This window comes from Sminthopsis crassicaudata, chromosome 6, assembly GCF_048593235.1.
Source record: "Sminthopsis crassicaudata isolate SCR6 chromosome 6, ASM4859323v1, whole genome shotgun sequence".
NCBI lineage: Eukaryota > Metazoa > Chordata > Mammalia > Dasyuromorphia > Dasyuridae > Sminthopsis > Sminthopsis crassicaudata.
In genome coordinates, this window is record NC_133622.1 from 183,333,132 (window position 1) to 183,354,322 (window position 21,191).

Below are 21,191 nucleotides of genomic sequence, written 5' to 3' on the forward strand. Positions count from 1 at the left end.
AAGTGACTTGCCCAGGTTCACACAGCTAATAAGCATCTGAATCTAGATTTGAACTCAGGTCCTCCTGACTCCAAGACCATTACTCTATACAATGTGCCATTTAGTTGCCATGCAATTTTCCCATATATTTCCCATAGCATTTTCCTTCCTTTCCTTGAACCATTGTGATCTGGGATCCAAACTTCTTTTAGGTCAGAGAACACAGTAAGATTGAGCTTTAGTAACAATACCTGAGATCACCATTGCTGTCACCCCCACCATTTCCACCTACCCATCATCACTATCATCAACGGAGAGACATTTGTGGATTGCCAGTCCTGCATGAGTTTGGGATGGGAAGTCCCCATGTTAATAATCAATTACTTATGGTTTTTAACAGTTGAGTAATTACAATAATAATTGATGTGGACTTCAAATTTACAAAGCACTCTGTGGTTGAGTACTTATGAGTACATATATTGTCTCATTTCTAAGATTTTTTTTCTTTTCCACCTTAGGAAACTACCTGGCAGAACTGTCTATGCTCAGATGCACAATGAAAAGGAACAAGAGATGACCAGCCCAGTCAACCACAGCGAGGACACACAGAACATCATCCAGGGTGAGGAGTTTATAGATGATGATGTGGATTCCCAAACCCTAGGTAACACCAGAGGTAACTTCACCTTCCTTTATTCACCTTTCGCTGAGTACAAAGTAATTTTTTCCCTTTAAAAATTCTCTTGGGGGTAAAACCAAATTCTCTTTCCTACATTTAATCCTTCTTCAATTTTCTACTCAGCTGCTAGAGGTTGATATCAGTGGATCAAGTTGATCGTTGATCATTTTTGCTAAGAAAGAGAAGGAATCAGTTTCATGACAGACACCTGAGAAGACCATACCTGGAAAACAAAGAGTTTAATGATAATGGTAGGACTATGAAAGGAGACAAAAACATATCTTCCAGAGGAGAATCTTGCGGCTGCTTCGGCAAGTAGACAAGTTTGTAAGGGTCACAGGATTTAGACATGGAAAGCATCTTCGAAATCAGCTAATTCATTTTCAGATAATAAAACCAAGGATTGTAGAGTAGAGACTATCTATTAAAAATAGCAAACAATGTCTTCTCTCTCAAAATCCAAGACTCTTTCTTTTCTTTCTATTATACAGCATCACAGTTCAAGTGGAAATTGGTAAATCACTCCATATTGGTCATTCAGAGAACATTCTATTCTTATTTGTTGTTCAGGGAGGAATCAAATTAGACAGACATCTGAAATACCTTCAGTTCTAGCTTTTTGTATTTCTATTGACATCAGAATTTCCCATTTCTGCCAAATGGATGGACATGGGAATCTCCTCAAAGGCCCCCACACAGAAAATCACAGTTTCCATTTCAAATACCATTTACACACTTATTTTATTGGAGCTCATGACAATCCTGTAAGAAAGAGCAAGAATTATTCCCACTTAAAATGGGGAAGTTGAGACCTCAACAATGAAGAAGAAACATTTAGTTTGATGGTCCCATTTAACAGATTTTTTTTTAAAAAAATGAAGCTCAATACAATTAAATAACCCCACCTAAGTAGGTCACACTGAAAGTATTGAGGGAAGTGCTGTCTAGAATTTAGATTTCTGAATCCTAGGCCAGTGCTCTACTATACCAAACTCTTTTCTTGAGCAATAACAACAGAGTAGATATCAGTTGTCTTGCTCTTCCTGGCAAACTTCCTGCGTAGATCATAAATCATAAATCCTAGGATTTAGAAAAAAAATAGGAGGTCTTATAAATTCATCAAGCCTGATTTATTCACTGTTTAAATGTAGAAACTGAACTCCATTGATCTCATATGTGGAAGATGGGCTATTTCCTCAAATCCTTTTTCCTTTGCCTAATCTTTCCTCCACTCCCTCAGGCTGACTTATGTCCAAAGAATTCCAGGTTAAATTCTGTCCAACTCATTATATAGAAATGAATCAATTAAAATTATTGATTTCCCCATGAACTGGCCCTTAAAGATTCATTCTTCTTCTTAAGTATTCATGCATTGGATATGATCATCCTGTTAGCAAGGGCAGTCAACAATGGAATGTAGAGGGAAGAACATTGGGCTGGAAGCCCTGGATTCTGCCACATGCTAGCTGGATAAGTCACAGAAGCTTCAGATTCCTCACTTATAATAAGGGGATAAAATACTTGCATTACTTACCTACCTCACAGCATTCTGTTAAGAGAAAATACTTCCTAAGTCTTGAATCTATATGAAGGTGAGGTATTCTAATGATCCCACCAGCTCTAGCAATCTGTGTAGTCTGGAGTGTCCCCCAAATCTAGCATATTTTTGCTCTAACATATTTAATCTTCTAAAATGGGGTTCTTAACCATTTTTGGTTAATGTTCTAATAAAGCCTATGCATTCCTTCTGAGAAAGTTTTCAAAAGAATAATATACAGAGAATCTCAATGGAAGGAATTACGTTAAATTTAAGATCTCATTTCATTTTCATCTAACTTCATGGCCCCATGAAATCTATGCCCTGGACTGTGAATGTCAGGTTAAAAACAAAACAAATCACCTATTCTACTGCTTTTATTTATGTTATGAGATCCCTTTCTAGCTCTTTTCTAGATAAGAGGATATCAAAGCTTTCCAGGACCTTTGAGATTCAATTCAATACCCTTACTTTACAGAGAAAGAAACTGAGTTTCTGTAAAGGAACTAGTTCAAACTCACAAATGACTTAATAGCCAAGTAACGACTAACATTCTGATTCCTGCCTTCTAGAGAAGAGCAGACTTCCTTCCCTGTCCAGTGTGGTTCTCACATACTAAATCTGGACCTTTCCTACCTCCCTATATAACAATCATGTCCATGAAAGGCAATCTCCATGTTTGGGGTCCTACAATATCCTGTCAATAAGCCTAATACTTAATGCTCGAAGAATTTTGAAACAGTCCATGACAAAGCAGGGGTCAAAGGACAGCCACCCTACTTCATTTTCTGCTATATTGAACTGCAGTAGCCCCTACAGTTATTTCATTATTTCAACGTCCACCTGACCCCCAGAATCTCACTTCCTTTTTTCAATCTTTCTTTCTTGCTCATTATAATCTGGAGCATCTCTGTACACTCCATTCCTGGCATATGGGAAAACAAAATCTTGACTCTGGAGCTAGGAAGATAGAAGGAACAAATAGAGTTCCTAATAAAATGTCAGCTTATCTAAGGTGGGGAGCTAACTCAGGTCTCTCTGCCAAGAAAATTCCTAATGATTGAAAAAAATAAAGAGAGAATCATAGACCTTAGAGCTGGAAGAGGTCTCAAGACAGTGTTATCCCACAGGAGTTAGCTTGAAGATCTCTAAGTAGGTTTCAAATTCTCTACTACTATGTAGTAGGGTAGATGCTTTGGAGGATTAAATGGAGTCTAAGGTCTCTTACAACTCTAAAATTCTGTGATTCTATGAAGCCTTCAAGCCAGAAAGTCATTATTATCCTCATTTTATGAATAAAGCAGCTGAGACTCTGAGTTAAGTGCCATGTCCAAGACCATACAGATAGTAGGAGATGGGGGAAAATCGCACCCATACCCAACTTCCTTGCAGTTATTTTGCTCTAAAACTTAAATTCGTTAGATCATAAAGAATTTCATTCTTTAGATTGTAGAATTTTAGAACTGGGAGGGACAGTCAAGATCCGCTGGCCCTCCTTTGTGATTTTACAAAACTCACCTGAACTAGAAAATGGCAGATTCATTGGACAAGTATTCTATTGTTCTCTTTCCTCTTGTAACTTTGGACTCTCCACAGCACCAGTCTTCCAGATTCACCCAGTCATTTATTCTATTTTCTATATATGTTATATGTTGCCTCCTTTCTCGCCATCCCCCACCTTGGGACCTCTCCACGCCCTTGCCTTGCAGTGACCTCTTCTGAGAGAGGGGGACGCTTGAGCAGCCACCGAATCCCCTTATTGCCGATGCCAGTCACTGCCCAGTCTCAGGTCAGTGGTATGTTGGAAGGAGGCTTCCAGTCCCACTCTTCCCCTTCACTTGCTCCCTTTGAGAGACTATTATATTTTTAAAGGCACTTCTCACAGGCAGTCACTGGAATAGGAACTTTAGGGACTCATCACAGATTCACTACAATCTTTAAGAACCCTTCCCCCCAAGCCCAAGCACACAGTAGGTACAACCAAGTAGCCATTCCACACTCACCTGAGCTTGTTTGCCAATGCCGTTGTCTCTATGTGTCACCCCTTGGGCTGGCCTTGCTGAAATGAGCCTGCTAACTAACATGCCCCTGCCACATTTTTTGTGTCTTCCCAGGTAATCACTCAGGCGTGGTTCTGAGCATCAACTCTCGAGAGATGCACAGCTACCTGGTTAGCTGATGTTTGCAGCTGGACATAAGCGTGGAAGACTCTTCTCTGTCTTGTTTTGTTCCCACCCTCCATCCCTGCCCTGGGGAGATTACAGAATGGCAAGCATGGCTATAACTGATGTTGGAAATGGACATCCCTGAAAAAGACACCCAGAAGAATGATCATTGCTGATGGTCCCCCTTGCAAATAGGATACATCTCACCTCATATTCACTGGATGGACTTCAAGCCTGGACCAACTCCAACACAAACTGCTAGCAGATACATGCAACCCAAGATACTCCCCAGACTCCCTGCTCCTGATATTCACTTCCCCCCAATATTTGTGTATTTGTTCTGATCTCTTTTATGCCTAATGACCCTTATCATTGGCAGATAGTCTCACAGGCCTAATTGGAAATGTCTAGCAGCAGAAGAGAGGATCAGAAAGATGCCTTGCTAAAAATTGCAAAATCCCCACCAATAGTTTGGCTTAAGGGATACTTAAGAGAAAACCTGAGTCTTCCTGTTCCCCAGGAGTGCAAACCCATTTTGGCGAGCTTCTTCTTCCTCATCAATTCTATCCTAAAATGGTAAATTTTCTTAAGCTACTGGGATTTCTTGCTCTTAATAAACTCTCATAGAAGTCCTAATACTAACAACTTCCATATAGCCTATACTTTCAAGTTCCCAAAGTGCTTTTCTCCCAATAATCCTATAAAATAAGACATATGAATTTGAGTATTCCTATTTTATAGATGGGAAAACTGAGGCTCAGAAAGACATCATTTGCTCAATTTATTTCAAATTATTTATCTCATAGCTGGGAAGATTCAGAATTAGGACTTGAACATAAATCTCTGAAGTCCAGGTCCAGTGCTTTTTTTCCCTATCATACCATCCCTAGTGTAATATTAATGGGGCAATTAGATGGCACAGTGGGTTGAAGAGCTGAATTCAAATCTAGCCTCAGATACTACTTATGTGACCCTGAGTAAATCACTTAATCCTATTTGCCTCAGTTTTCTCATCTGTAAAATAAACTGGAGAAGGAAATGGCAGACCACTTTATTATCTTTGCCAAGAAAACTGCAAAAGGGGAAATAAAGAGTTGGACACAACTGCAAACAAATAAAAAAAGCAAACAAAAAGCCCACTCTACTAGCACAGTAATTAGAAATTAATAGATCTTCAAAAGATGACTTAGTCCACCTCCCTAATTATACAGATGAGGACAATAAACACCAAGGATGGGAGGTGACTTTCTAGCAAGTGTCAGAGCTGAGACTTTGAGCTAGGTCTCCTATCTCTAGGTCAAGAGCTGCTCTCCCTACCCATTTTATCAGTTATCAACTGCCCACATGTCTATAGCAATTTACTGTGAAGGCTTACAAAAGGTCTCATTGACCTGAAGGATGAATGAAGATGGGAACCATTCCAAGTTAGGGAGATGCTTCGCTTCCCAAGCACAGCAGCTCAGTATCCAGTGTAAGCAGCCCCAGAAAGCACCTGCCCCACTCAGCCATGGCCACTAAGGGTCCCCCTTAGTCCCTTTCTTCCCCCATTACCCTTCCTCTTTCCTCTTTTTAAAAATCAGATAATGTAAATACTTCTTTAAGTAGCTTTTGGGGTATTTTTTTTAACTTTCTATTTTTATGGTAGGGCCACACAGGCTGTCCAAGCTTGAGTTTAGCCCTCCTCCCCTGTCCCCTATATTTGTCAAAGCAACAGCAGATGGAAATAATAACAATAACTCACATTTCTATACCGCTTTAAGGTTTACAAAGCACCTTCTTCCCAACAACCAAGTGAGAAAATCAGTGTAGATTTATATGGATCTCATTTTACATGTGGGGAAATTGAGGCTTTGAGAGGTTAATTGGCTTGCCCAGGTAAATGAAGCTAGTAACTATTTGAAAGGGGATTGTGGTAGGTCTCTTTTTGAGAAGAAATCCAAAACTCTTTTCACGCTCTCTTGGGATTGTGGAGGTCTTCTTCCTAATGGCTGCGGAGACCTTCTCTGGACCTCTTCTGGTTGGTAACTCTGACTCTAAAAGCCAAGGAAGACCAGATTCTTCCTCCAGAAGGCCCTGAGATCAATGTACTGTCCAGATTGCTCTATTTCCATGCAACCACAGGATGGCACTCTTCCTCCATGCTACTCCCAACCGTTAATTTTTATAAGGCAAGATAGTGGAGCTTTTAGAGGAATCCAGCCCTAAAAGATACTGAAGCAATTTAGTGTCTGGGTGGACATAGCTCTACTTCAGTGGCCCAGACAATTGAGAAACCACAAATCACATGTGACAACAGCATTGTTGCATAGAATTAGCAACACTAGATCATCAAAAAAAATGGGGGCTGTCAAGTCAAGAGACATATAAGCATTAAAGATACTAAGAAATATAAACAGTTCCTGCTGTCAAGGAGCTCACAATTACAAAGTGAAGGAAAAACAATTTGTGCATGTGGATAACCTCCTGAGGAAAGCACCAGCATTCAGGAAATGTTCCAAGGAAAGTCTTGCAGAAAGTGGGATTTGTGCAGACTGTAAGGATACCATATAAACCGGGAGATGGAAATGAGGGAGAGAATTTGGCTTTGGATGTTCACAAAATAATAGAATTCTAGATCTGAAAGGTACCTGGTTTAGAAATCACCCACTACTTGTAGTCAATCTCAGCCTGAGGTTTCATTAGTGTGGGAAATTCCTTGTATCTAAAACCAATCAGGAACTACATTACAAATCTTTGGATTTAGAAAGTTGTCCGGGGCCTTGAAAGCTTAGCCAAAAGGTGAAGCAAGTAGTAAAGTTAAGAAATGATCAAGCTAGAACTCTGATTCTAGAGCTAATACGCCATTCATCCTCCAACAAAGAGGACATTCTCAAGACTTCCTTGAGCTCACCACACAAGAAAATGCTTATCTAGAGATGATTTAGAAGTTCTCTTCTATCTCTTGTTAATTCTTCCAGATATAATACAAAGTTCCAATCATAGAGCTATAAATTTAGACCAGGAAATGTCCCTCAAAAAACATCATTCCATCCATATTAGCCCAGTTTTATGACGGAAGAATCTGAGAACTAGGGATGATAGATGAATTCCTCAAAATTACACAACTTACAAGGAGCCAGTATTTGAAACCAAACCCTTTCTACTATGCCATGAAGTAGTGTGGCTTTATTCAGTAAACCACACTTATAGAGGTATCCTCCATTCTAGGAACCCTTATAAAGCACAGTCTAATGGGGGAAGATAGAGGGTCCACAAAAGCTTTGATTATATAAAGTATAACTCTCCATAGCCCCTGCCATGGAAGTTATTCTGGAAAATGGCCACCTCCACCAGCTTTCCTGAAGTTCTCAATGTCATCAGAGGCTACTAGAGGTCCTAAATGGTAGTGTTATGAGATCTTGTTATGGGAACTTCTTCCCTTTCATTTTACAGAAGAAGAATCTGAGACCCAAGTATGAATGTCTGAGCTCACACACAGCAGACTCAAGTCTGAACCCCATGTCTTTTGGCTCCAGACCCTGGACTTTTCCCATTATACCATGTTGGACTTATTTCGTTGAATGTCTAACTTTATTCATAGTGACATAGAAAATGGCAATCAGATTTCCAGTTTACTGATCAATCATGAAAGCTCAAAATGGATTGATATTAGAGATAACTAAGTATATGATTCAGGCAAATTTTTCAAACAGGGAAATTGAGGCCCAGGAAAGGAAACAACTGGATCAAGGTCACAAAGTAGCAGGACCAGGATTTGAATGCCAAGTCTTCTTACTGCAACTCAGAAGTACTCCCACTTGCATTTCTTTTTGTTCCTCTTCAGGTTGGTCTAAGAGGTGGTATTATTATCCTGTTTGACAAATGAGGGCCTAAAGAGAAACACAATGACTTATATAAGATCATGCAACTAGTTGGTAACAGAATAGAGTTCTTGTATCCTACTCTGTCACCAACTGGTTACATGATCACAAGATCATGTAACCAGTTGGTGACAGAGTAGGATACAAGAACCCATGTCCAAAAGAGCAGAATATTTAGAATGGTATTTTTTGTTTGGGTGGTGTTTTCTTTGTTTTTTTTGGTTTTTTTTTTTCCTGAAAGGACATTCACTGGGTTCTACAAATTAACAAGAGAAGGCATGGACTCTTCATACTCCTTAACTGATATTCTGTCTATATCAATTGTATATTTCTTTTTTCCATTTCCCTGGCATATTCAAGATTCAGTGATTTTTTTTCCTGAAATTTCAATTGTAATAACTTGTTTAAAAAAAAAGAAAAAAATCATTTTATTTTCTTTGTGCTATCTTTCTATATACTTGCATACATGGAGCTAAAAACTTATCTATACATACTTTAGAGATGCTTAGACATTCACTATAGATACCCCAACTTCACTATCCAAGCCAAATGACACTACAGTTGTATGTCTGCCTCCTCATGAAAGAAGAAAGCTGGGAAAATTGTGATTATAATAATAAAAAAGAACTTTAAAATCACTGATGAGTTTCTCCACCTTGAGTTCTAGGATGAATTACCCATGAACACACCATGAAAACACAATGAACTTGAATGTGTAAATATTTTAAGCAGTTTAATTAAAATAAAGACAAACAAAACTCTGTCTCTTTCTTTTCATGGGGTACTAAGCCAGGATCGATCTCTTCTTTAAAATTTTAAATTCAGAGAATCCTAGAATTCACTGGAGCTACAAATTTCTTAGAACATAGAATACAGAACTAAAGGAACGTTAGAATACAATGTTAGAGATAAACGAGACCTTCAAAATTGAATGTCAGAGTTGAAAATGATCTTAGAACATGTATGGAATATGAGAGTGGAATGAGCCTTCAAACATAGAAATTTATAGCTAAGAAGAGATTTTTAAAATTAGAATGTTAGAGCTGAAAAGGGGATTATAGAATGTCACAGCTATAAAGACCTTTAAAATATATAATAGAAGAATTGCAAAATATAGATTGTCAGGGCTGAAAACAATAACTTAGAATGTCAGAGCTGGAAGAGACACAGTAGAAAACAGGATGTTCAATTTTACAGAAAAGGAAACTGAGACCTAGAGAGAAGTTAAAACTAGTAAGTGATCTGTGCCTTAACTGTACCATTAGCAGCAGAAAAGTAACATTCTTATGTGATTAGCCCTTTTACATAACGGGTTGGTTAACAGTAACTCAGTCTTTGACTTCACTAAAATAATGTGATTTCCAAGATCAAATTACTTTAGTGCCCCATACCTACCAGCGACATGAGAACTGTCTACTTAACTAGAGAATTTTTTAATACTCCATCTTGGATAGAAACAAAGACAACAGCAAATGTATCTCAGGGAGGCTGAAAGAGTTTTGATATTCTTCCCTACCTTTGTCTGAGTCGAGGATCAGTTGGTCTCGACTCTTCAAGACTGTCAATGGAAGAAATTTGTACAGGAAACTAACTCCCTGCTGGATCTGCTCCTCCTGTGTGGCAAGAGCACGTTATAGAGAATCTCAGAACTGTACTTTTTAATTCAATCAGTTCTCCTTCTCTAAATGCTCAAAACTAAAGAGAAAAAAGAAAAAAAAAACAAGACTTAACACACTGTTCATTTGAGCTCTCTAATTTCTATCCTCGTTTTCCTAGTCTCTGCAGGATTTCTGCCAGTGAGTAGAAAAGGGCTAATTGGTTTGATAAAGAATAACCCTTCACTCATTTATCTTCTCCCCACCATTCACCAAAGTTATCTTCCAGTGCCAGCTCCAGTAATAATCTTCAAAGCAAAGGAGCTCAGAAAGTCCATTATTTTGACCCAAATACAATGCCAGCAAGCTTCCCAATGGGCTTTCAATCTGATGTCAGTTCCCTTAGAACAAAAGCAAAACATTTAAGTATATTTTTCATTCATAGAATGATAATACCTTGTAAATGGCACAGCATTTTCCCCTTTCTGAAGTACAATTTCATATAGAGTATCTACTATCTCATAACTGTAATCTCACTTGATCCTCACTACAGCTGTGACCTTAGGCAAATCACTTAAGCACTTTCTCAGATAAAATTATTCTCATTTAGCAAGTAGTAGTCCAAAAAAAAAAAGGTTAATTGGGGTTCAGGGTATACGAATGAAAGTCTCAGGAGGCAGGCAGAAATCCAGCTGCCATCTGTCTCATGAGATCACATCTGGAACAGACAACTCAGAAAACTGCCTTTTGAAATAACTTAGCAAAAATCTCCCTGAAATCACCTGCTGTTGTTTGGCAAATCCAAAAGAGAGAAGCTTTAATAGGAAATGGACAAGGAATAGCGTCTTATGACATCAGTTGAAGAAACTACAGATTAGAAGCCTAGACAATAAGGAGTATATGACTGGGAGAAGAGATAAGGAGGATAATATTTGAAGAGTTGGAAAAGGGATTAGATTTATGTTGGGTTTGTAAACATTAGAGCAAAAGACAAATGGACTAAAATTACAAAGATTGTGATTTTATCTCGGTTTAGCTCCTTGGGAGACATGTATGCACTGATAAATAATGACCAATTCATACAAAATAATACAAAGTACTTTCCAGGGGGAAAATCTGGTAGCAGGTGATGGGATCCAGAGAAGCTTTCTCTAAGAACTTCACCTTGAACTGTTTTGAAGAAAATAAACAGTTTCAAGAGACGGAGGTGAAGAGGGACATGGGAGACATATAAAGGTATGACTGTAGAGGTTGAAATAAGAGACAAGGAAAAAAATCAAATTGACTCCACCCAATGATATTTATTTTTAAATGTTCCAGGTAAAGCCAATACCTCTAGCTAGTGTCAGTTAGTCAACTAGCATTCATTAAGCACCTCTTATGTACTAGGTACTATGCTAAATAGTGAGGAGGCAAAGCAAAGGCAAAAAAATTGTCCTTGCTTTTACAGAGCTCTCAAGCTAGTTAGTGGCTTGGGGAAAGAGAGGGAGAAAAGGACAGGGAGAAGGAACAACATACAAACAACTATATTACAAGCAAGATAAAGAAAATCTAAGTAGAAAAGTAATAAGATTAAAAAGGAGCAGGGTAAGTCATCTAACTTCTTGGCTTAAGTATCCTAAACTTTAAAATGGGACTAATATTAGCACCTACCTCCAGAGTTGTGAAGAAAAGATGAAATGCATACAAAGTGTTTTGCAAACCCTTAAGCACTATAATAAATGCAAGTAGTAGTATTAGTAGTAGTGGTAGTAGTAATAATAACAGTAGCATTGATAGTATAATAGTAGTATTGGTAGTAATAGTAGCAGTAATTGTGGTAGTGGTGGTACTACTAGAAGTAGAATAGCAGAGGCAGTAGTAATAGTATTAGTAGCAGCAACAATAGTAGTAGTAACAGAAGTAATAGTATTGATAATAGTAGTAATAGCAGCAGTAGGAGGAGAAAAAGGAGGAAGAAGAGAATTGCAGGAGCAGTATTAGTAGCAGCAGCAATAGTAATAGTGGAATAGTAATAGTATTGGCAGAAATAGTAGCAGTAGTAGCAGCAGTAACAGCAATAGAAGTAACAGAAGCAGCAGCAGTAGTAATAGTAATAGGAACAATAATATTCATAGTAGTAGTAGCATTAGTAGAAGAATAGAAGAAGTACCAGTGACAGCAGTAGGAGGAGGAGGAAGAAGACAATAGCAGTAATAGTATTGATAGCAAGTAGTATTGGATAGCAATAATAGTGGCAGTAGTAGTAGTAGTAGTAGTAGTAGCAACAGCAGTAATAAATAGTAGAACAACAGTAATAGTAGCAACATCAGTAATAACTAGTAAAATAGAAGTAATAGTAGCAACAGCAGTAATAAATAGAACAGTAGTAATAGTAACAATAGCAGTAATAAATAGTAGAACATCAATAATAGTAGCAACAGCAGTAATAAGTAGTAGCAATAGCAGTAATAAATAGTAGAACATCAATAATAGTAGCAACAGCAGTAATAAATAGTAGCAATAGCAGTAATAAATAGTAGAACATCAATAACAGTAGCAACAGCAGTAATAAATAGTAGCAACAGCAATAGTAGTAGCAACAGCAGTAATAAATAGTAAAACAGCAGTAATAGTAGCAACAGCAGTAATAAATAGTAGAACAGCAGTAATGAATAGTAGAACAGCAACAGTAGCAGCAACATCAATAGTAGTAGTAGTAGTGGAATAGCAATAATAGTGGCAGAAGTAGTATAGTAGCAATAGCTATAGTAGTAGTAATAGTAGCAGTAGTATTGAAAGAAGGAGGAGGAGAGGAGGAAGAAGAAAATAGCAGTAGCAGTAGTAGTTGGAGTGGAATAGCAATAGTAATAATGGCAGTTAGCAGTAGTAATAGTAATAGCAGCAGCAGTAGTAATGTTAATAGCAACAGCAACAGTAGTAATAGCAATAGTAGTATTGATAGTAGTAGTAATATAGTAGTAGTAAATATATATATATATTTATTTTTATTAGTTTTTATTTACCAGATATTTGCATGGGTAATTTTATAAGATTGATAATTGCCAAACTATTTGTTCCAATTTTTCCCCTTCTTCCCCCACCCCAGATGGCAGGTTGACCAATACATGTTAAATATGTTAGAGTATAAATTAAATAGAATATATGTATACATGACCAAACAGTTATTTAGTAGTAGTAAAAATAGAAGAAGTAGCTATGGCATTAGTAGTAGCAGGAGGAGGAGGAGAAAGAGGAGGAAAATTCACTCTGCCCACACTATGCAATGATGCCCATTAGAGAATAACTTTGTAAATGCAGCTCAACATAGTAGGGGAGATAGGGGGAAAATGCAATAAGTTGCTCTAGATGAGATCCTTACTATCTCAAGTTTCTGTATGCTGTGAACATTTGGCAAACCACTTGGTTGTGATAATGCTATTCAGATGAATTAGAAAAGTAAAAATTTCGCAATTTAGATGCCACAGTCCTTGGTAAGTTCATTAAATTTTTGGAACAAGAAAAGACCTTAGTACCTCATCTGATTCTCTAATTTTATAAATGAATAAATCATCTTTTTTTTCGAAGCCCAATGAGAAAGTGACTGGCCAAAATTTACATAGCTTGTTAGAAATAAAACTGAGCAAGCTTTCACTTGAGCAGGGAGGTATTTATCGATTCTTGACAAAAAGTCGGAATCTATAAACTTACAATATAGAGACATACATGCATATAGATCCACATGTGAATGTAATTTATTTGTTTAGTACATAGCAACTAATCAACAAGCATTTACTTGGGTGAAGTCTGTGCCACATGTAAATAGGCACACTATTAAATAAAAATTAACTACTTCTGAAACCTCACTATGCAAATGTTACATTGCTCAAGAGTTTGGGGATATCAATGACAGAAACACAAATTTTGACATAAAAATGCATCTGTAATCATGAATGTTGCCATCTGAACAGAGATTCAGATTCAGAAATTCTCTACAACCCTCTGAGGAAGATTTTGCTAGCATATCATCATCCCCCTTTGTTGGAGGCAAGGCTTCTGCATCAAAGATCAATGCTTTTTGCCCTTCCTGAATGTCATGTCTGTTCTTCAAAGCAGCATTGAGAAGCAATTAAAACTAATATTCATTTCATAGATGAGGAAACAGATTCAGAGAAGAAAAATACTTGTTTGAAGGTCCCCAAATAATGTTAGAGGCAGTTCTGAAATAATTCCAGTTCCTAATTCCAAGCCTAGATGTCCTATGCCTTATTATCTGGGGAGGATGGGAAAGAAAGAATGTAAACTCTGAGCTTCCGAAATAAATCTGTGTAATGTCATCTCCTAATAAGACATATCAGTAATGGCTTCTTTACTAATATTCTAGTTAGCACGGTCCCTCGCACACTTTGATTGATTGAATCCCAACATCTTTAAATGTTTTAATCCACTGTTCATTCTTGTGATGCTTGTGTGAGTTGAAGAATCTTGCCAATTTGAAATAATATGTACAGTGGGTAAAAAAGTCATTTTGATAATATACATTCTTAATTCTCTTGTATTTGCATAATGTTATCATTAGACTGTTAATCACCAGTGAATCCACAGAACAGCAGATGCCTTACTCATTCTCATTCCCAAACCTTCTTGGAGTTTGAAGCTACTTTAGCACTAGTGGATTTCTTCTCATTCTTTTCTTGCTGCTCCTTTTTTTTTTTTTTTTTTTTGTATAACTGGGCAGAGTCTACTTCTTTAACAGTCTAAACCCAATAAAATATTCACATTTATCATGCTTTTCCTCATTTTGTTGTTCAGTTGTTTCACAGTCAAGTCTGACTCTTTGTGACCCCTTTTTAGGATTTTTCTTGGCAAAGATACTAGAGTGGTTTGCCCTTTCTCCCTCTCTAGTTCATTTTCCAGATAAGGAAACTGAGGCAAACAAGGTTAAATGACTTGGCTAAGGTCATAGAGCTATATATAGGGTCATATAGGGTCATAAGTGGATTTAAAAATCGGGGAGATGAGTCTTCCTCACTTGAGACCCAGAATTCTATTTACTATTTACCTTACTGCCCACTTTCCTCATAACAACCTTATTTCTCTGGGTCAGAAATGGAAACAATGGGAAAGTATTTAAATCAGGGGTCCTCAGACTATGGCCAGTGGGCCATATGCAGCTGCTGAGGATGTTTATGGGGCCCAGGTTAAGGCAAATGGGCTGAGGGGCAGAGACAGAGTGTGAGTTTTTGTTTTTACTATAGTCTGGCCCTCCAGCAGTCTGAGGGACAGTGAATTTGCCTCTATTTAAAAAGTTTGAGGAGCACTGATTTAAATAAATAACAATTTCCTGGTAAAGATAACATAGGTCAATAGGTAGAAGAGCCCAGTGTTCTGACTTCATGATGACTATTCTACCTACCATCCTGAGGCTATGAATTTCATTTGGGAATCAGGATAACCTACCTTCAAAAGACCTTTTTTTTTTTTTTTTTTTTTTTTTTTTTTGCTGAAGCAGTTGGGGTTAAGTGACTTGCCCAGGGTCACACAGCTAAGAGGTGCTAAGTTTCTGAAGCCAGATTTGAACTCAGGTCTTCCTGACTTCAAGGCTGACCCTGTATCTACTGCACCATCTAGCTGTCCCTTCAAATGACTTTAGACATTCGCTATCTGAGACTGAGTCATCTATCAAACAGCATTGATATTATGGAGTTATTGTAGAGGATGAAGTGAGCTAATGCACATACCTACTTTGTAGACTATAAGTGATCTACAATGGGCAGACTGTACTTCTTTAACATCTAATCCTTGTAAACAATTCACATTTAAAATGCCTTTCCTCATTTTGTTATTCAGTCTTCAGAGTCATGCCCAACTCTTTGTGACCCCTTTTAGGCTTTTCTTGGTGCATGATTTGCACTTTCTAGAACATTTTACAGATAGAGAAACTGAGTTAAATGACCAAATATGGTTAAGTGACTTGACTAAGGTCACTTGTTTGTCTTAATCCCCTGGAGAAGGAAATGGCAAACTATGCTAATATCTTTGCCAAGAAAACCCTAAGGACAATTTTAGTGAGCTTTGGTCCGCTGTGTAACTGACTCTTTGTGACACAAAAATTCTATAAATGATAGCTATTATTATTACACTTATTATACTATTATCATTATACTATAATATGCTATACTACTATTATATCATTCTTTACCATACTATTATTATTATACCAAAGAATGCCTTTGGAAAAAAGCTTTTCCTTAAGAAAATAATAATTTTATCTATCTAGAAAATCACAATAATTTGCATTTATCATTATGTTTTAAGGTTTTTATTAATTATGATTTATTGTAGCTTAATTTACTTATTTAGGCTTTATTATGATGATTTCAGATTTGCAAAGTGCTTTGGAATTATTATTTTAACTTCATAACAACCTGGAAAGTAGGAGATAGTCTTACCCCCACTTTACAGACAAGGAAACTAAGACAGAAAGTAACTAGGTAATTTATCCAAGACCACATAATAAGCCTCTGAAGGAAGTTTGGAACATCAGACTTCCCAATTCTAATCTAGTTGGAGAAGTAATAGAAGTGAACTTAAAAATAAAACTTATATTCTTATTAGGAAAATACCAACCTTCGGTTAAGTTTACATATTCCCCAGAGGAGAAGGCATTCCATCACCTGGAAGCTATGGCTGTTGGACACTTGGGGGAGCTGGGAATTAAAGTTTCGATGTCATGCAGATAATTGGCTGCATATTGGCCACTTTTTTTTTTTTTACTTGAATGTATCTGTGTCGGGCCTGGCATTAATCTTTTAAACATATCCAATTAAAGAGGTAAAATGAATGAAGAGATGCCGATAATAACCATCCCCTCCCTCTTAAATCATTGATGAATTTCCTCTCCAGAGAATACTCTCTCTTCAATTACATTTTCAATTCGACAAGAAGTAATTATTATCTACTATGTGCTCAAAACTAGGAATTCGAAGATGAAAAATGACAGTCCCTGCCCTAGAGGACCAAGGACTAGGAGTCTTCAGGTAAAGAGGTAGCATCTCACTGTCAATCATCACTATTCAAGGCTTAGATTCAACCAAGTACAAAAAGAGATCTGAGCAGACCAAGGGGGAATATTAAAGGGCAATGGAAGGCCTGTGGTGATGATGGCTGGGTGTTATTTTAGCTCAAAGGGAATTCAGTGTATCATAGAGTGAAGAAAATCACCCAGGCTTGGAGCTTAGAATAGGAGCTTTTGATTTTCCTTAGAAGCATCCGGAAAACATGACCAGGATTGGGATTAAGAGGTAGGGGTTTCTTCTTGACGTTCATGTGGCTTTCAGTTTTTAAGCCAAGATGGGGATGACTGTGTCAGCTACCTTTGGCTCAGAATGATTGCATTCCAACTTAATTAGACTTGGCCAGAAGTAGGAAGACTAAGTTTGAAAATAAATATAGTTTAGTTAGTTTTAAAATAAATATAGACATACATATATATAGGTGTGTATGAAGGTACATATTATTATACACATGTGCATAAGTATATGTGTGGATTTGTATGAATACATATACATATATAGATGATTTCTATAGCAATCAAAAATAGAGAGACAGAGACAGAAAAACAGGGACAGAGAAAAAGAGACAGAGAGACATACAGACAGACACATAGAGAGAATGACACAGACACAGACACATAGAGATTTGTTAACTTCAGAGCAGGTTCTGTTTTGTGTAGTGGAAAAGGGAGCCTGCCATGGCATCAGGAGAAGTTCAAGTGTCACCTTTTACAAGTGCTGTCCCTCTAGCTAGTCACTTAACTCTAACCTCTACCTGCCCTGGAATCTACTATGGTCAATGCTCAGAAATTTGTGGTTCTAACCACAGCTTCATGCCTATTGTATTAGAGATATCCACCCTCAAGTATTTTGAAAACTGATCACACATAATACAAACCTCTTTGAGAATTTAATGTAGTACTTAAGTATTATTAGAGCTTAGCATCTCCTCAAAGCCACAATTAGACACCTTAACTTTACTGCATGTAATTGGCTTCACCCTATTTGGAATTTTCTGAGCATTTCAACTTCAAATCATCAGTATCGAAATAATCTATATTTATCCACCAGAAGAACTGATCAAACTCCCAGAAATCCTTTTCCCTTGAGAGAAAAAATGAACGAAAATCTATTTGCCCCTTTCATCTGTCCTAGTATCATAGGCATTTCCACTCTACCCATCATCACTTAACTTGCTGGTCACTAAGGGTTACTCTCTGAAACTATAGAAAGGATGGACGTGATCTGAATTAGCAAAGGGCATTTCCTCACGCAAAAGAGTTCCCCAAACAAATGACATCTCAGGTCCACTCCCTACCCTGAACCTTACTATGATACTACTTACTATGATCAATATTGCCTTCCATCTTAAAATTATACCATGCTCAAAACCTGATGAGAAAAATGAGAGTCCAAGAGGCTGATTTGCCCAAGCTCACACTAATGAACTCAGAGCTCAAACTCTAGTCCCCCATCCCAGCTCAATGCTCTTTTCCCACTCATATCTTATGGCTTTCATTAAGAACAGGTTTTTTCTTATTCCATTAAGAGCAGTTTGACCCATGTATACCCTTTAATCTAGCAGTCTCACTACTGGGGCTATATCCCAAAGAAATCATAAAGGAGGGGGAAAGATCTATATATGCAAAAAATGTTTGTAGGGGAAAAGATCCATATGTGCAAAAAATGTTTGTAGCAACTCTTTTTGTATTGGCAAGGAATTGGAAAGTGACTGGATACCCATCAGTTGGAGAATGGCTGAATAAGTTGTGGTATATGAATGTTATGGAGTATTACTGTTCTGTAAGAAATGACCAGCAGGATGATTTCAGAAAGGCCTGGAGAGACTTATAGGAACTTATGCTGAATGAAGTGAGCAGAACCAGGAGAACATTGTACACAGTAACATGATTATGTGATCAACTGTGATGATTTGGATCTTTTCAACAGTGATGTGATTCAGGGTAATTCCAATAGACTTGAGGTAGAAAATGCCATCTGCATCCAGAGAGAGAACTGCAGAGACTGTGAATCAAAGCATAGTATTTTCGTCACTTTTGTTTGTCTGATTTTTCTTGCACAACAACACAAATATGTAAATATGTTCAATCTCTATCAGATTACTTTCTGTCTTGGGGAGAGGGAAAGTAAGGGAGGGAGGGAGAAAAATTTGAATTACAAGGTTTTGCAAGGGTGAATCTTTAAAACTATCTTTGCATGGATTTGGAAAAGTTAAATACTATTTAAAAAGAGCATTTGGAATATTATTTTTATCATGTTTGATAAACATGCAGAATTTTGATTTGCTTAATTTGTGTGGAAACTTACAGTGTTTACAAAGTGTAAACTTATGGCTGTTTTTCTTTCCACCCCCATCCAAGCTACATCCATTCATTCATTCAACAATTATACTGTTGAGACTGGATTAAAGAGATAGAAAAACCAAAAAGAAAAAAAAAAAAGAAAACATTCTTGGCCTGAAGGAAAGTTAAATTTGGTAAACAAATAATAAAAAGGCACAAACAGCGAAACCAATTTTGATGTATTGCCAGAACTGGGATGTGCCCTTATACTAGATAGAAATCTCTTACTAACAACAAGATTATACTATGATCAATTCTGATGGACTTGGCTCTTGGGTGATTCAGGCCAGTTCCAATGATCTTGTGATGAAGAGAGCCATCTACACCCAGAGAGAGGACTGTGGGAACTGAGTGTGAATCACAACATAGCATTCTCACTCTTCTTGTTGTTGTTTACTTCCATTTTGTTTTCTCATTTTTTTTCCTTTTTTGATCTGATTTTTCTTGTGCAAAAAGATAATTGTATAAATATGTATGCATATATTGGATTTAACATATATTTCTACCATGTTTAACATATATTAGATTACTTGCCATCTAGGGGAGAGGGTGAGGGAAGGAAGGGAAAAATTGGAACACAAGGTTTTGCAGAGGTCAATGTTGAAAAATTATCCATGCATATGTTTTGAAAATAAAAAGCTTTAATAATAAAAAAGAAATTGCTTGACCAGATGTGACTGAGAATTTTCAGAATTACCAAGAAATTTCACTGAATTCAGCTGTTGATTTTTTTTCCTTTTCAGCTAAGCCAAGTCTCTTTGGGAGGATGAAAACTACGTCTTATTAAATTTGAAAAGAGCCTTAAGGACTTCAGAAGAAAAAAAATCCCCACACAGATAAAGAGAAAATTGACTTGTCTATCACCATGATGAAATAGGGAAATTTAAAAATCATATCAAATAGAAAACTGTCTAATGACACCCAACAGGAAACACTTCAGATTCTCTTAAATTGAATTTGGATGTGATATCAATAGCTCTGTCAGGTGCAGAGAGAGAAAGATGCTGTCTTCTAAATACTGAATGGAAACATTCCTCATGTCTCTCCCTGCTAAAACGATAGGCTTTCCTTAAGACATTTTGGGGGACTCATGATCTCATTGGTATAGGCTCTCTCTCGAGCAATGCCCTTCCCAGTCCTTCTTTGCCTATGTGTTATGACAAATACCCCCCAAAGGGGGCATGGAGTAAGAAACTGCCTTAGGAAAGTCTGCTTTAACAAACCAGAGGTCCTAATCTGAAATCAAATTCTTCCTTCTATATATCTATATAATCTCTCTCTCTCTCTCTCTCTCTCTCTCTCTCTCTCTCTCTCTCTCTCTCTCTCTCTCTCTCTCTCCCTCTTTTTTTTCTCTTTTTTTTTCTCTCTCTCCCCCCCCTCTCTTTTTTATATGTGTGTAGGTATATATATATATGAATGATGCTGGACAAGATGCATGTCTCAATGCCCCCAAGGAAATGTATGGTATTAATGCTGTACATTGAAGAGAAGGTAGAGACACATCAGTAAAGAGAGTTTCCATACAAGGAGTTCCCTATAACATCCCTAAACTGGGGAGTTGAGTTGTATAGAATTAGACCTCTGTGTCTGGAGTCAGAAAGACCTCAATTTGAGTTCAGCCTCAAACACCAACTGTGTGACTCTAGCAAGTCTATTTTCCTCAGTTTCCTTAGCCTTAAAATGGGGATAATAGCAGCACCTCAGGCATATAGATTTACAGAAACTATATTTGGCCTCCAATACTTACCAGTGGTATTGACTCCAGGTAAGTCACTTAACCTTGTTTTTTTCAATTTTTATATCTGTAAAATGAGCTGGAGAAGGAAATGGTAAATCTCTTCAGCTTCTGGACACAGTTGAAAAGAGTAAGCCAGAAAGCTAGAAATAGTCTCAATCTGGCCAATTTTAAAGATATAGCCTTTCATGCTAAATTGTTTATCAAAGGAGGTTACCCTCCTCCTCTCACATTTGGGGGATTC

General features: G+C 37.3%; 1 protein-coding gene across 5 annotated transcripts in view; it reads left to right on the plus strand.

Annotated features, from left to right (window-relative positions):
- SORCS2 (sortilin related VPS10 domain containing receptor 2) overlaps nt 1-8,978 on the plus strand; it is a 1,204,963-nt gene extending 1,195,985 nt beyond the window's left edge. Inside the window, exons 26-29 of one of the 5 annotated variants that reach the window (XR_012483510.1) lie at nt 498-655; nt 3,905-3,984; nt 4,310-8,274; nt 8,361-8,978. Coding sequence is in view for 4 of the 5 variants with exons in the window: in XM_074275474.1 (XP_074131575.1) it covers nt 498-655; nt 3,905-3,984; nt 4,310-4,333 (262 nt within the window). In the remaining variant the exon portion in view is untranslated. Of the gene's footprint in view, nt 1-497; nt 656-3,904; nt 3,985-4,309 lie in introns of all 5 variants that reach the window. The other 4 variants (XM_074275474.1, XM_074275476.1, XM_074275475.1 and 1 more) reach the window with 4 other exon arrangements.
- Nucleotides 8,979-21,191: the final 12,213 nt, after the last annotated feature.